Source organism: Medicago truncatula, chromosome 6, assembly GCF_003473485.1.
Source record: "Medicago truncatula cultivar Jemalong A17 chromosome 6, MtrunA17r5.0-ANR, whole genome shotgun sequence".
NCBI classification, from domain to species: domain Eukaryota; kingdom Viridiplantae; phylum Streptophyta; class Magnoliopsida; order Fabales; family Fabaceae; genus Medicago; species Medicago truncatula.
The window spans coordinates 13,940,325-13,957,022 of record NC_053047.1 but is presented as its reverse complement, the minus strand read 5'-3'; the positions used below and the strand labels follow the sequence as shown (position 1 = coordinate 13,957,022).

General features: G+C 33.0%; 1 protein-coding gene across 1 annotated transcript; it reads left to right on the top strand.

Annotated features, from left to right (window-relative positions):
- Positions 1-2,777: 2,777 nt before the first annotated feature.
- On the top strand, positions 2,778-8,889 carry LOC25496175 (putative DNA (cytosine-5)-methyltransferase CMT1). Its single transcript, XM_039826926.1, has 20 exons — positions 2,778-3,022; positions 3,119-3,218; positions 3,341-3,448; positions 3,667-3,799; positions 3,888-3,989; positions 4,090-4,259; positions 4,364-4,429; positions 4,542-4,820; positions 5,211-5,269; positions 5,407-5,473; positions 5,600-5,929; positions 6,040-6,108; positions 6,218-6,304; positions 6,404-6,491; positions 6,866-6,984; positions 7,375-7,476; positions 7,561-7,604; positions 7,692-7,761; positions 7,939-8,042; positions 8,216-8,889. Exons 1-20 carry the CDS (start codon positions 2,778-2,780, stop codon positions 8,388-8,390), a joined length of 2,517 nt encoding a protein of 838 aa, XP_039682860.1. The 3' UTR covers positions 8,391-8,889.
- Positions 8,890-16,698: the final 7,809 nt, after the last annotated feature.

Sequence of the window (16,698 nt, the reverse complement as noted above, 5' to 3'; positions counted from 1 at the left end):
TTCCCTCCACCTCCAAAAACCCAAAAGGTGCAATTTTTTGGTCAAAATCTTTATTCCAAATCATTGCAAATCGGTAGGAAGCAAGCTTCTACGCTCATCAAGCATCAAATATTAGGTAATCTATCACGGATTCTCGTTCCTTTTTGCTAGTTTTTATGATTGGTTCGTCATTTTTTTTGAAGAAGACGCAAGGGCTAGCGTGAGTTAACTCACGCAGTTTTCAAGTCTGCATGATTTAACTCACGCGGGAGATTAACATTAGCGTGGCTTAAGTCACGCATAAGTAATGCTCAGTTTTTGAATTTTTGCGCCACTTTTTTTTCTTTCCTAGCTTGCTTCACAAGTTATTTATTTACTTTTTCCTTGTTATTTTGTAATTTCAATAGACATAGAGTGATATGATTGAAAATGTGGCGGATGATGGCGTTGAACCGAAACCGGTCAAAATTGAAGCTTCCGGCGATGTCAAACCAACCGTAGATGAGAAGTTGAAAGTCAAAATTTCCTTTCAAGGTCACATTGAAGAAAACCCTAAACCGGTACCTACCGGCCACATGGAAGAAAAACCTAAACCTAAATCGGTACCTACCGGTGATTGTGGTATTGAAGTAGACACCGACTCATTTTTTACAACAAATGAAAGATGGAGAGAGCGAGAAGATTTACTTGGTTCGGTTCGTCGACAAGCAGCAAGGGCCGGATTTACTATTTCTATATATAAATTTAGTTTAAAAAGGTCACACGTGACGATGCAATATGAAAAAGAGCGGTGAATACAAGCCACCTAAGACGAGGAAGAAATTGAATTTTGAAGGCATGGGCTTAAGGAAATTTGAATGTCCGTTTAGGTTGAAATATTTCTTTGAAAAGAATACACAATATTGGTGGATTGCTATGCTTTGTGGAATTCACAACTATGAGTTGGTGCAAAAATTAGTCGGCCACCTTCTTGCGGGTCCTAAAAGCGGAGGAGAAGAAAAAAGATATCGATATGACAAAGAGCTTGGCACCGCCTAGGAATATTCTCAAGGTTTTGAAGGAAAAAAACAAGTGTGACAATCATCAAGCAAGTGTACAATGCGCGAACTAGATGGCACAAGGGGCAAAGAGGTGACAAGACAGAGATGCAATACTTGATTTCAAAGTTGGAGAAGCATAAATACGTCTATTTCACAAGAGAAAATAGTGAGGAAACTACTCTTAAAAACATATTTTTTCTCATCCGAAGTCAATTAAAATGCTTAACACTCTACCCACCGTTTTGGTCATGGACTCCACTTACAAAACCAATACCTAACGAATGTCGTTATTTGAGATTATTGGTGTCACCTCTACCAAAATGACGTATTCCGTTGGTTTTGTCTGTTTCCTTTGAACAAGAGAATAACTTTACTTGGGAACTTGAGATGTTGGTTGGTCTTTTGACCTCAAAACTCAACATGCCTAAGGTGGTTGTCATCGATAGGGACAACGCTTTGATGAATGCCGTTGCCAAAGTACTCCCTAAAATAAACCATATACTTTGTTATAATTTTCATATTGAGAAGAATGTGAAAACTAAGTACATCACAAATTGTAGAGTCAAAACGAAGCCTACAGATGCAAAAGTTGTTGAGAAAAAAGTGAAGGAAAGCGAATGATGAGAAGCATTGTGATCTTGTTAAAAAAATAGTGAGGGTTTGGAGAGAGGTGGTTGACTCTCCTACGGAGGATTCATTTGCAGGTGTATAGTTGAAATTCAAAGAGGTATGCGAACCATTTCCAAAGTTTGGTGAATATGTTGAAACCACAGTTTTGCCCGTTAGGATGCAATTTGTTGAAACCACAGTTTTGCCCGTTAGGATGCAATTTGTTGAAACCACAGTTTTGCCCGTTCCAAAGTTTGTTGAAACCAAAGTTTTGCAAGTGCATATGTTGAATATGTGATGTCTAAAAAATGACCTTGTAAAATAAAAAACACATATTTTAATTGGGTTTATTCGAACTTTTCCCCCTTTCCCTTGAAAAAAATTAAAGCTCGGTGATGAACCTAAATTTGTGAATCAACACTATAGTTAGTAGAATGAATTTTGCCTCTAAAATTGATTATACTTTAAGCTAAAGTTGATTTTTTGATTAAATACATTTTTAATCCCTACAAGATCAAGAGCTTTGAAGTTTATTCCATACTAAATTGTAACGGTATTTTTTTCTCCACTTTAATTTTAGTTCTCCATTTTATTGTAATTTGTAAGAATGATATACATCATTTATTGAATTAATATAAAAAAAAAAATATTGCTTAGATTGAAATGAGTATTATTTAACCTATGTTTATACCCAAAATTAAACTATTTTAATTTAATTCAATTTCAATCGGAATCAATTTTCCCAAACACAAATTTTCTCAATGGAAAAACCAAACACACACTTAACTATTGAGTAAGTCAATGGACATATAATAGTAAGACTTAATTGAGATTTAATTAACAATTTATCTCTCATTAAAAAAATGCTCAACGAAAAGAATTGCATTTCCACAAATAAACAAATATAGTCAACCTTAAATAATCACTTCAAAATCAAAATAAATAAATGAATCAATTAATTTAATTTCAACCATTTACAAATATATGCTCAACGAAATTTCCGTGGTAATTCCCGCTTTTATAGGAACAATTCAAAACAAACTTTTTCACTCTTTTATAACAACGTCTCTTTTTGCTTATTCTTCTCCATTCTTCAGTTTTCCCTCTATCTTTCAGCAGCAAAAAAAGTTTATTCTTTTCTTTTTAACAATGACTACAAAACGTATTCGTCAATCAACCAAACAAAATGACGCCGTTTCAAAACCGAAGAAGGCCAAAAAATCTTCCAAACAAGATTTTGAAGTTGAAGAAGCCATTGTTTCCCTTCTTCCTCCCAAACTAAAGAGAGCAACGAAACGATCAGCCGTTGATTCCAACAAAATCTGTTTTGTTGGAAAGCCTATTCCTGTCGACGAAGCTCAATCCAAATGGCCTCACCGGTACTTGAAGAAGGAGTGAGTATTATTATTAGTATTTTATTTGTCTATTTCTTTGTTTGATTATCTTATTATAAGAATTGAAACTCACCGAGATACAATTGCTCTTTGTAGTGGATTGAAGAATAATGATTGCATAAAAGCGAAGTATCATTACCGAAAAGCAAAAGTTGATGGCGTTATATATGAACTCAACGATAATGCTTATGTTCAGGTTTGTATCTCATTCAATTCCATTTTATGTTAAAAAATTTGTAGTGATTTTAAGGTTTATTCATTTAATTTGGTGTTACTTTTGATTTTACTGTGTTGATTTATTGAACATTGTTTGTTTAGGCTGAAAAAGGGAAAAAGGATTCCATTGCTAGAATCCTTGAATTGTTTGTAAGTGATGACCAACAACAGTTCTTTACTGCTCAGTGGTTTTACAGAGCACAAGACACGGTAATTATTATTTTATTATTATTATTTTATAACTGTCTGTGTTTCACTATCCAGAAGTCCTAGCTCAAATGGCAAAATGCCGAAATTGTTAGGCCGGATGCAATGACCGGGATTTGAATCCCGGTACGTCCACTTGTGTGTGTGAGTTTATAATGGTTTTGCCATTTCGTCTTTCTACAAAAAAAAAATATATTGATGTTATTTGAATATGTATGTAGGTTTTACAGGATCATGGTCGCCTTGTTGATAAAAAGAGGGTTTTTATCTCTGATGTTAAAGATGAAATCCCTCTTGGTTGTATACTTAGGAAAGTAGATATTGCTGAAGTTAAACCTGATGTAAGTGATTTGTGTTGTCCTTTTTCGTGTTTTTATAAATTTGCGTTGAAATGATGCTTGGAAAATTGATGAAACTGTGTACTATATATAGGTTGTTTTAGCTGCACAGAAAAAGAAGAATAAGAACAAGATTCCTTCTTGTGAGCTATATTTTGATATGAAGTACACTGCGCCGTATCTGACATTCTCAAAAATTTCTAATGGTATGATTTTTGTACTTGATTTATGATGATTTTTTAAAGTTTGTGCATGGAACTTTATTGATCATTTTTACATTGATTGTGGTTTATAAAATTGATATAGAACCAGAAAGAATAGAAAGCAGTACCTCTACAATTTCCAGTGAATCTGGATCTAATGTAGTCGCTGCTGATAAATCCGAGTGGAGTTTATTGGATTTGTATGCCGGTTGTGGAGCTATGTCCACGGGACTTTTCTTTGGAGCTTTTAAATCTGGCATTAAACTTGTCACGGTATTGAGCTTAATTTGTATTAAGTTTTTTGCTTTATTTTAACTTTGCTGTTATAGAATTTCTTTTTTACCGATCTTATAATGTTGTTGTTTTTTACTTTGAAGAGGTGGGCAATTGACATCAATAAGCATGCATGTGAAAGCTTGAAGCTTAATCATCCTCAAACACATGTATGTTGTATCGTTATCTTGTAGTTTACGCATGTCATTGTAACTTTGTTCGTAGATTCCATTCTCATTCTTATTAATGTTTATTTGTTGCTTCATAAAATGTGAAATTCAGGTGAGAAATGAAACTGCTGAAAACTTCTTAAGTTTACTTAAAGAGTGGGCTAAGCTGTGTGAAGAGTTTGTATTGAATGGATCTGAAAGTTCAGATTCTGATATGGATGATGGTGAAGAAGCTAATGATGAAGTTGTGGATGATTCATCTGATTCTGAGGTGTTTGAGGTTGAAAAGCTACTTCAAGTCTGCTATGGCAATCCCAACAAAGACAAAAAAAAGTCGAAGAAAGACAAAGAAAAGGCCAGCGAAGACGAAAAGCTAGGATTGTACTTCAAAGTAAGTTTGCTCAAACTTTCACATAACTTGGTTGGTTTTCATAATTAAATCTCTACGATCCTAGTTCGTTTATGAAAATATGCATAGACGACTTAATTAAATCTCTTAAGAGGCTATAAATCTACGATCCTATAACTATATCGACGATCCTAGTTTGTTTATGAAAATATGCATAGACGACTTAATTAAATCTCTTAAGAGGCTATAAATCTACGATCCTATAACTATATCTACGATCCAAGTTTGTTTATGAAAATATGCGTAGATACATCTTGTACATGGTTTATATTTTAAAACAACTTTTCTTATAGCTTTAACTTGTGTATTGACACTTTCAGGTAGCGGCCATTGCTTTTTTTATTTTATTTTTATAAATTTATAATCCTTCAGGTGCAGTGGAAGGGTTACGATTCCAGTTACGATACATGGGAGCCAATTGAAGGCTTGAGGTAATCTCCAGATTACAAAATGTGTATTTTTATTAATGATGTTCTTACCTTTGCATCACTAAGCTAATCTGTTACATAGTGTTTATTGCTAAATCTATGCAATATTCTAACTGTGATTGTATTTATAATCGTAACAGTGACTGTAAGGATGCCTTGAGAGATTTAGTTACAACAGGATATAAAGATAAGATATTGCCTCTTCCTGTGAGTCTCACCACTCCTTGTTATTGAATTGCACTCAACTTCTTCTTTTACCTTTAATTGCTTATCAACTGGTCTTGTAATATTTATTAAAGAAATGGTTTTTTTACTACTTTATTTCTTGTCCAGGGTCAAGCTGATGTTATTTGTGGTGGACCACCTTGTCAAGGTGTTTCTGGTTTTAATCGCTTCAGGAACAAAAACGCACCCCTTAAGGATGTTAAAAATATGCAATTAATAGTCTATATGAATATCATTGAGTTCTTGAAGCCGAGATACATACTCATGGAGAATGTGGTTGACATTTTGAAATTTGTTGGTGGGTTTTTGGGACGTTATGCTTTAGGCCGTCTTGTAGCCATGAATTATCAAGCTAGAATGGGAATGATGGCTGCTGGGTGTTATGGCCTTCCCCAATTTCGGATGCGCGTTTTTCTCTGGGGAGCTCTTCCCACTGAAGTAAGCCGATTGTTTGCACTACAATTTTAGTTATTCTGATGAAACATTTAAGTTGATCTTTAAGTCAATCAAATGCAAGGCTAATGATTCATTTACTGTTTTGTTTGTAGAAATTGCCTGCATTTCCATTACCAACCCACGAGGTTGAATCAAGATCTGCAATTCCCACTGGCTTTCAAGTAAGGAACTAATAGGCTTAAGGATGTTTGCGCCATTTTCTTTGATAAGGAAAACATTTTGTGATTCTAAAGTTTTATTCAATGGAAACCGGCTATTTTCACAATGCAGGAAATTACAGTTGCTTTTGCCACAAATGAAAAGTGTCAGCTGGCTGAACCACTTTATCTTAAGGACGCAATAGATGATCTCCCTCCAGTACGTTTATTTTGCTCACAAATACATTATGAATAGAGTTTGTTTGATTCTTATAATATTTTGATGCCATTTTTTTCCTTGTTTTTTTTTATCAAACAGATTAAAAATGATGAGAGCCAGGATGAAAGGAGCTACGGGGCTTCTCCTCGGTCAGAATTTCAGAAATATATCCGCCTAAAGAGAAGTGGTATGATTTGTATTTATTTTTTAGTTTTGAAGTATATCACGGTTGTCTGCAATATGAGTACCCTGTTGTCATTACAACGAAATATTTTAGCCAATGTATTATGAATGAATGTTTCATAGTTCAATATATTAAGACAAAATATCAAGCTCAGTTGGAGTTTGGATTATTGCAATCTCTGTTTATTAAGTAAAATCTAATGGCTGCATATATTTGGACTGCATTTTGTATTGCTTTACTTTTATTTTTTTATAACTAAAATTGAGTATCTGGTGAGTGCATGTTACATTTCATATGGTAAGAAAATTTTACTTGCATCCTTCTTCCATGCATTCACATTTACTGGTGGCCTGATATTTACTTTTTCCGCTTTCTAGAGATGGTGAATTATTCAGCTGACTATGAAAACACACCAAGTGGAATGCTATATGATCACTTCCCATTGGAATTAAACAAAGATGATTATGAGAGAGTCTGCCACATTCCACACAAGAAGGTTCCCTATCTTAGAATTGACATCATGTGCTACTAGTTTATTTTAAGGGGAATTAGTCACTTTAGTCCTTGAATGAGAAAGGAGTAGTCACTTTAGTCTCTGAATACAGAGAAATTGCAAAACAGTCCCTGAATGTAGACTCTATTGGTCCATTTCAGGGACTAAAGTGACTAACAGAGTCTACATTCAGGGGGCTAAATTGACTAACGGAGTCTGCATTCAGGGACTAAATTGACTAACAGAGTCTACATTCAGGGACTATTTTGCAATTTATCTGCATTCAGGCATTAAAGTGACGGCTCCTTTCCTATTCAGGGACTAAAGTGACTAATCTCCCTTTATTTTTTGTTACTCCGTCTGTATTTTAGTTGTGCCTACTTGCGTTTACAGGGGTCTAACTTCAGAGACTTAAAAGGTGTGACTGTGAAGGGTAATAAAGTGGAATGGGACCCCTCTGTTGAAAGACAATTACTAAAATCTGGCAAGCCTTTGGTATTAATCTCTTGTTGTCTTAGGGACACATTTATTTTTAAGCTAGTTTCATAGTTGATCACATACATTTTTTTGTGTGCATAGGTTCCAGATTATGCCATGTCATTTGTTCGTGGGACTTCCTCTAAGTATGTATATATGCACATTATCATGTCAACATATTTTCTGTTTATTTCCTTTATATTAAAGTTTGTTTATGTATATGAAAATAACAGGCCATTTGGCCGACTTTGGTGGGACGAAATTGTGTCTACTGTTGTAACGAGAGCCGAACCTCATAATCAGGTTATTATTAGAGGTGTTCATATTACATTTTGTAAAACTAATGCCACTTATGTAATTGTCCCTTTGCAAAAACTGTTTAAAAATGTTGTATTTGAGAATTCCACTATTTGCTAGATTGTTCTCTTTTTCATGTGTGATTATGCATTTTCTCAAACTCTAGTCTAATTCTGTTTCTAGGTTCTTCTCCACCCGGAACAAGACAGAGTTCTTAGCATTCGAGAAAATGCTAGGATACAGGGATTTCCAGACTGCTATAAACTTTGCGGCCCTACCAAAGAAAGGTATGTACTATAGGCCAAAAAGTAAATATCCTTCTATGGGTTCATACCTGTTTAGGTCTCTTAATGTAATATTTCTTAGTGGTGTAAATGTAGTTATAGTTTTAGTTAAGTTAATTTTCTCTATCTCTTACATTATCTATAACAGATACTCAATGATTCTAATTCCAATGCAGGTATACTCAAGTTGGAAATGCGGTCGCTGTTCCGGTAGCCCTTGCCCTTGGATACACATTAGGTTTGGCTATTCTAGGACTTTCTGATGACAAGCCTTTGACAACTCTCCCATTTAAGTACCCAAGTTGTCTTGCCCCTTCTTTAGATACAGTTGATGATGATGATTCAAGTTGAGCTTGTCCTCTCTCATATAGTCATGTCTTTTCCATTTTTTTTTTTTTTATCAAAGCACTAAAATAAAAAGACAGGAGATGTCTGAACCAATACAATAGAGTCGGAAAGCGTATAACCTGCGGAAAGAAAGACTAGATCTATCCCCGTAAAGGAAAGGATCCTAAGGAAAGAGGTGCTTAAGTCCACCATAATACAGAAAAGCTAAGCAGATTACAAGACTACATGCTCTAAGAAATTTAGTACAAAATAGTGATATTTCTATCTATACTTTTGCAAATGAACCAACTATTATGTAGCTGCCAAGACAGCTTTGGAGTTAATCCTTTGGGCAAGGGTCCTCATTCCGGCTGAGTATGTCTTTTCCATTGATATCTTAATTTCTTCCCTTTTTTATTTGGAATGTTCTTTTCAAGCTAAGAGTACACATACTTCATCATGGAATTGTATGATTGAATGTTTGTACAATTGATGACATTATTTATAATGATTTATGATTCACACTTTGGTGATGATTTTGGAAGTTTCGTCTAATTTTTGTCAAGTGTGAATGTTTTAACAACTGCGATTGAGTTACTCTTAAATTTAATTGAAGTTATATTTAAATTAAGTTTTATTGATATCATATGTTATCATCAACTCCCTTTCTATGTTTCTTGTTAAATTGGAAGTGTTAAGGATGGCTTAGTAGAATGAAACCCAAACTCATACTTTTAACCTTCGTATGACGTCTTCATATGTTAAAATTAGGAAACGATTGCATAACATTGTAGTTTTTTGTGCATTAAATCACGAGTTTCACTAAAGTGTTCTAGGTTGATTAAATTTTGATTGTATAATAAGATTTGTATCGTGAATCTCTCAATTCAAAGATTAAATCTTATTGAACATAGATTGGTCTTTTGTGCGTTGTTGTGATTGTTCGCGCATGAATGTTCAAAAAGTTATTTACTCACCCTCTAGCTGATTAACTAATTAGCCATATAGACCAACAAGTGATATCATAGCACTTGGTCTCTTCTTACAGCTAACTACCGGAGGAGTTGATCCATATGACTAATAAGGAGCCTAAGGGGGCGTATAAATAGGGATGGCAATGGGTACCCAATGGGTAGGGTACTACAATGCCCATCCCCATACCCGCATTTATAAAAAAATACCTGTACCCGTGTCCGTACCCTCGTGGGCAACAACTTTAGTCCCATTCCCCATACCATATGGGTACTTAAGTACCCATACCCGCACCCATTACCCGCACTTTAACTATGGAAAAACAAAAAAAAAAAAACATCACAAATGAAATAAAACTAAGATCCCAATTTTTTAAAATTAACTCATAAAATAATATGAACCGTGGTATTTAGTCAAATAGAAAACATCCGAAATATTCCTAAAAAATTGTACATCGGCATGATGGAGTTGTTATTGTATTAAGTAGTTGTTTGGTTTAAGTTTAGGTTTAGGCTTAAATAGCTAAATAAATTAATTAATTACTAGATTTTCCACCCGTGCTGCCGCACGGGTCATATACATTGTAGATGTAGTAGATAAAAACAAATCTCAATGTATATCAAAGAGAATGAAATATGTGGTCCCAAATATATGCAGATGTTGGAATTCGAACCTCAGACACCACACTTATTCACCTTAAAAATATTAATTTTTATCAATCGTGTGTTACTTCATTCTTTTGTTAAAATTATATGTCAATGTTATATAATTGGTATGTTACTTCATCTTTTTTTTTTTTTTTGACAAAATGTTACTTCATTCTTTTGTAAAAATTGTATGTTAATGTTATATTATGTACCTAAAAATAGCTCATTCTTAACCTCAACATGTCAAATGTTTTATTTAAATCATTTTCCTTTTATCGAATATTTGGCCTTTACCGTAAATGATACTCTTTAACTGTTTGTTAAAATGTTTCTTCCACCTATTTATATAGATTGCAAAATTCTAGTGCATTTTGTGGTAGATATTTAACAAAGAGAGTTCAGTTCTAATTTGGATGAAAAGTGTAATATTAACAAAAAAAAATGTTGATATAATCTTTCAAAACCTTTTTATTCCAATAGGGCGATTTGTTTTGTTGAAGAAATAGGGCGATTTGTTTTGAAGAAATAGGGGAAATAAAGCGATGCCGATTTGTTTTGTTCATGAAATAGGAGATTAGGTATGAAAATTAGGGTTGTTCGTGAAAATAGGAGATTAGGTGTGAGCATTAGGGTTAAAAGAGTAAAATTATGCAATAGGGTTTAGGTTAAAATTAGGGCTTACGGGTTAACTTTAATATATAAGAAGATAAGAAGATTAGGTGAGAGCATTAGGGTTGTTCATAAAAATAGGAGATTAGGTGTGAGCATTAGGGTTAAAACAGTAAAACTATGCAATAGGGTTTAGGTTAAAATTAGGGCTTACGGGTTAACTTTAATATATAAGAAGATTAGGTGTGAGCATTAGGGTTGTTCATGAAAATAGGAGATTAGGTGTGAGCATAAGGGTTAAAACAGTAAACTTACGCAATAGGGTTTAGGTTAAAATTAGAGCTTACGGCTTAACTTTAATATATAAGAAGATAAGAAGATTAGGTGTAAGCATTAGGGTTGTTCATGAAAATAGGAGATTAGGTATGAGCATTAGGGTTAAAACAGTAAAATTATGCAATAGGGTTTAGGTTAAAATTAGGGCTTACATGTTAACTTTAATATATAAGAAGATACATAAAAAATAAATAAATAATTTATGATATTATATAAATATGTATATGCGGGTCTGCGAGTTTGGGCAGTATAGTACCCTTACCCGTGCCCATATCCATTTAATTTTGTGGATATTATCCGTACCCGTGCCCAGACCTATAAAAGCGGGGTTTTACCCTACCAATTGTGGGTATTTTTTGCGGGTATCCATTGGGTCTGGGTCTAATTGTCATCCCTACGTATAATAGAGCATCTATTTTCAATGGAGAAAATTACGACTACTAGAAATAATGCATGAGCATTGACATCCAATCGGTGGATATGGATGTGTGAGAAGTCGTTGTCTAGGGGTGTTTGCGGTGCGGTTTGGTTCGGTTTTAAGGGTAAAAGGTCATCCGAACCACAAGAAAAAAAAATGTGGTTTGGTTTGATTCAGTGACTTTAAAATTAAAATTCGAACCAAACCAAACCAAACCAGTGCGGTTTGAGTTAGATCGGTTGGTGCAGTTTTTTTCAAGACGATACAATTTTTTTTCCCAACATTAAAATCAAGTTAAAAAGCCGAAACACAACAAATTTTCAGCAATGTTTTAAATTTCATCAAATATTACAATTTCATTTTCATTTTACAATGTTTCCAACAAAATAGACCAAGTTAAAATCATGGACAAATCGTAATCCTATTTTGTAAGAAATGCAAAAGATTAAGATTTTATCATTCTATAAAATTTCAAGTAGCACATAAATATGTTTTTTAAATAAAAAACAAAGAAGGAATTAATCTAACAAGAAAAAAAAAAGTCATTTTATAAAAGTTTCCATTGAATTTCTATGAGTATTGGTCTAGGTGAGATATGTTTAATTAACATTTTTCTTATGTTGCGGTTTGGTTTGGTTTGGTTGGTAAAATGAAAATCGCAAACCAAACCAAACCATGCGGTTGAGCAAGAAAATGATCTGATTACATCCGAAACAAATACGGTTATTTGCAGTTTCGGTTTGGGTTGGTTCAGTTTTAAACACCCCTGCCGTTGTCAACGAGCGGTTTCAACCGCAAGTTGTTGCCAACTGTGTAGAATAATAGGTTTGGACATCCAGAATGCAAAATATATTTTTTATTTACTCTTTTTTGAAGAATATAAATTTTATATTAATATTAATATTACACAAACACGGGAAAATAATAGGTTTGATCCAAAATATATTAAAAAATTTAAAATTATTGTATGAAAATTATCGATTAATTTTGAAACATATGTAGTCATAATATTATAGATTAAATTAGTGCAATATATAAGATTAAAATTTAACAACCAATATAATAATGCAATATATAATGCTAATAAAAGAATAAATAAGTATTAATATTTATTTTTGCGGTTCGGTTTGGTTCGGTTTTGAAAAAGTGATTCGAAATCTGATCTGATATTAGTGGTTTTTACAAAACATCCAAACGCCTCCAAATACATTCGGTTTTTTGCGGTTTTCGATTTTTTGGATCGGTTTGCGGTTTTATTTTGGATCGGTTTGGATTTGAACACCCCTATTGTAAACAATTTGCAAAACATTGGTAAATTAATTTCAAACCATGATTGCCCTAATTAAATTTTAAGATGTATGACAAAGGAATGGTAACCCAAGGTTACCGCTATCAAGGAATCGCAAAATCTCAATGTGCTTAGCATGATCACACTCTTTGGAAAGCTAAAGGAACATGAGCATGAGATCACTCGGTTCAAATCTAGTGAGGAAGAGGGAAAGTTGAAAGACAAGAAACCGGTTGTGTTCAAGGCCTCTTCGTCCAAGGCAAGTTCATCAATTAATGGAGATAGTGACTCCGGATATGATTCACCTAGTGAAGAAGAAATGAGGTTGTTTGTGAGATGCTTTAATCTCTACATTCAAAAGAAAGGGTTAAGGCGTAGTGACAAAAGTATGGTGAACTCTAGGAAGACTCAAATCAAAAGGGAAGGTGCTAAGGAGGACAAAGGTCCAAATTGCTATGGATGTGGAAAATCCGCTCACCTAAAAAGTGAATGTCCTGAACTACTCAAAACAAGAGGAAAATCCAACTCAACGGATAAGTCAAAAGGAAGAACAATTTATATAGCGTGGGAAGATGAAGAAACTTCCTCTACACGAAGTGACTAGAAGAACGATGAAGTTGATGACCTATGCTTCATGGGACAACATAAACTAACAAGACCAAAGAATAAGCTTCTTAAGGTTAGTGATTCAGACTCCGACTCTAATCCCTCTTATGATGAATTTGAAAATGCTCTCATAGAAATGCATGGAGATTCTATGAATGCCTTTAAAAAGATTGGTTCCCAAAAGAGAACTATCCTCAAATTAGAATCTGAAACTTTGAAAATTAAAAAGGATTTTGAACTTTTCAAAAAGGAGCATGCATCTTTAATGAATGAGCAATTTGAAATTCCTACTAAAGATTCACCTAATATTGATGTATCAATAACAACTAAGTCTAAAGATATAGTTCTTCAAAAAAACTAAGTCTAAAGATATTGATACATGTGAACCTTGTCCTAAGTTACAAGAAGAGATCACCTCTCTAAAGAGTAAAATAGAACAAGCCTCAAGTGTTCCCATGACCTTTGCTAAAAGATCAATTAACTTTAACTCTCATTTCAAAAACCCCTCTAAGAGGAACTTATAATATTAACTTTGTTAAAAAAATTGAGAGATACTTATAATATTATAAATATGGTTGATTGAAAAGCATGAACCAAAAGTAGTGATAAAAAGTTTTAAAAGACTAAAAGTCGAAGAAAAGTTTTAAGGGGCAAAAACAAAAAGTTAAACTATTTATAGGGATAAAAAACACATATTATTATTATTATTATTATTATTATTATTATTATTATTATTATTATTATTATTATTATTATTATTAGTATTATTTTTATTATTACATCAATAAAAGAATGTTGTGTTTTAACCAACAACTAGTGATAAAAAAAATTATTGACTTTTAACTTTCGATCAATAGATTGCACCAGATGTACCTCTTCACCAAAGTCAAACGATGCAAATGAACCCAGACATAAATTAGTATCCAATTCAGTTGACTAGCATACTAATCATCGTTAAGATTGCCATCTTAATTCAGTTGACCAAACAAAAGTTTTCTTCCATATTATAAATTAATTACACAACATATAAATTAGTATCCAATTCAGTTGACTAGCATATTATAAATTAATTACACAATTTCAATGCATTAACTACTATATAATTTCCTTTTTCACATCCTTAACCAGTGCCCCGAAGGCACAAGTTAGCATTTCCCTATTAATATTAACTAAAGAAAAACCGCATCAAAGTGAAAAATCAAACACCACTGCACGAAGACAACTACACAAATAACATTGTATTGAGACTACAAAAATCATGTGACTATTTTATTTTTTTCATCATATGCTATGACTATTTTATTTGGTTACATAGGAAATCTTAAATTATTAGGACAACAATTTTCCATTGGAAATCCTAAATTATTAGGTCTCCACTAATCAAAATATAACAAATTCTAATCTTCTTGAATAACACCAGCAAATTATCATTATTATTCTCAAATTTGCATAAGTATATAATTGGAATGAGAAAACGTCAACAAAAAACGACATATTTCTTTATATATAGTATAGATATAGATAATAACATGGCGAAAAACATTTGTGAAAAAAACATGACGCAAAACATGCTGTGACTATTTTATTTGCTTACATCGGAAATCCTGAATTATTAGGCCAACAATTTCCATCGAAAACCCTAAATTATTAGGACTCCACTAATCAAAGAGATGAATTATAGATAAAGAAGCTATTACATTTACAAAAAAGATCTCATTGTTTCGATCTTGAATTGTGTCAAGGACATACTTCTCCGGTGGATTTTGAAGAGCTTTGTTACAATTATCACCTCCAAAACCAGCAGTTATTGCATCTTCTCTTGCACTTTTAGGGTCATTATCCAACTTAATCAATGCATTGTTCACTGCTCCAACGCTATTGTTAAATTCAGTTAAACATTGGCCAATAGCTTCATTGGTGGGAAAATATTTTGCCATTACTTCAAGATAAATATGAACTGATGTCACCTTAAATAATGCCATCTCTAAGATATAATGGGAGAGGTCATGATAATTTGTGGCTAAGGGGATATTTGGGTCAGTTTTCATAAGATTCAAACATTTTGGGATGTCTGCTTCAGGCTTGTACTCATTGCATAATGCTTCATACAAGCTTGTACATGATGATGGAAGAGGGGCATAAAAAATGATGCATAAGAAAAAGATGAACAACAAGGATGCTGGTGTTGTGGATTTCATTTTTCTAATGATGACTATGGGAACCTCAAATTGATTTTCTATGTCAATATACCAACCAGCAGTTAGATTTATAGATAGCTAGTTCAGATTTTGATGATACCATGTGTCAATTTTTTTATTTTTTATAATTGTGTAGACAAAATATAATTAGCAAATTGAAAGAAAAATTGTTTTTGAGAAAAATATTAAATGAGAATTAAAAATTTATAATATCTTTGATAAATATTAGTAGAAAATAATGATAAAAAAATAGTGTTCTTTGGTCAAAGAAATTTAATTTTTAAAAATATTATTTTTAGCAAATTAAAGATATTTAACTATATAATTGACCATCCTTCCTTCTAAAAAAACTATATAATTGACCAATATTTTGAAATAACTTTTCTTTTCGATCATTGTGAATTCAGCATAAGATCATCCATACATATCATAATCTAGAAAACTTAGCCATCGTTTGGTTCAACAGACGAGATGGGAGGGGAGGGGATGCATGGGAGATATTTTAATTAATTATATGTTTGGTTCAAAAAAGAGGAGGGGATGGGAGGGGAGAAATTTTAATTAAAATTGTGTTTGATTCACAAAGGGAAGGAAGGGATTTTAAAATTAATTTAATGTTTTACCCTTACATTTAATGTAATTTATGATAATGTTTCTTTCACTACAAGGAACATTGCCTTTTGCCAGGGGCAAAATCCCTGTCAAAAGGACAAAAGCCCTGGCAAATGGGACATTTGTGAGGGAAAAAACGAGGGGCAGATGGCCTGGCAAAAGCGCTCATCGCAAACGCTTTGCCAGGGGCTACACCCCTGGCAGAAAAACGAGGGGCAGAACCCCTGGCAAAAGGCAACGCTTTCTCCCTGGCAGAACCCCTGGCATGTCCCCTCACTTTCGTCTGCAGCTTTCCTGCACCACTGACACGACTGACACCTCTGCGCCGGCACTGACTGAAGTGACAACAGCAAAAAACGAGGGACAAAGCGAGGGGTTTAACCCCTGGCAAATGTCCATATTTTTTTTAAAAAAAATATTATTTTAATGAAAACGTTTTTTTTTTATTAATTAATAAAATATATTTAAATTAATTTAAAAATCGTTTTTTTTTTAATTGTTTTTTGTAATACAATTAAATGGTTAAAAAATCAATTTAATTAAAAAATATATATTTAAAAAATTAATTTTTTTTAAAACACAATTAAATGCATATCAATAAAGTTTAATCACACAAACACTAATAAATCTAATTAAAATGCATGAA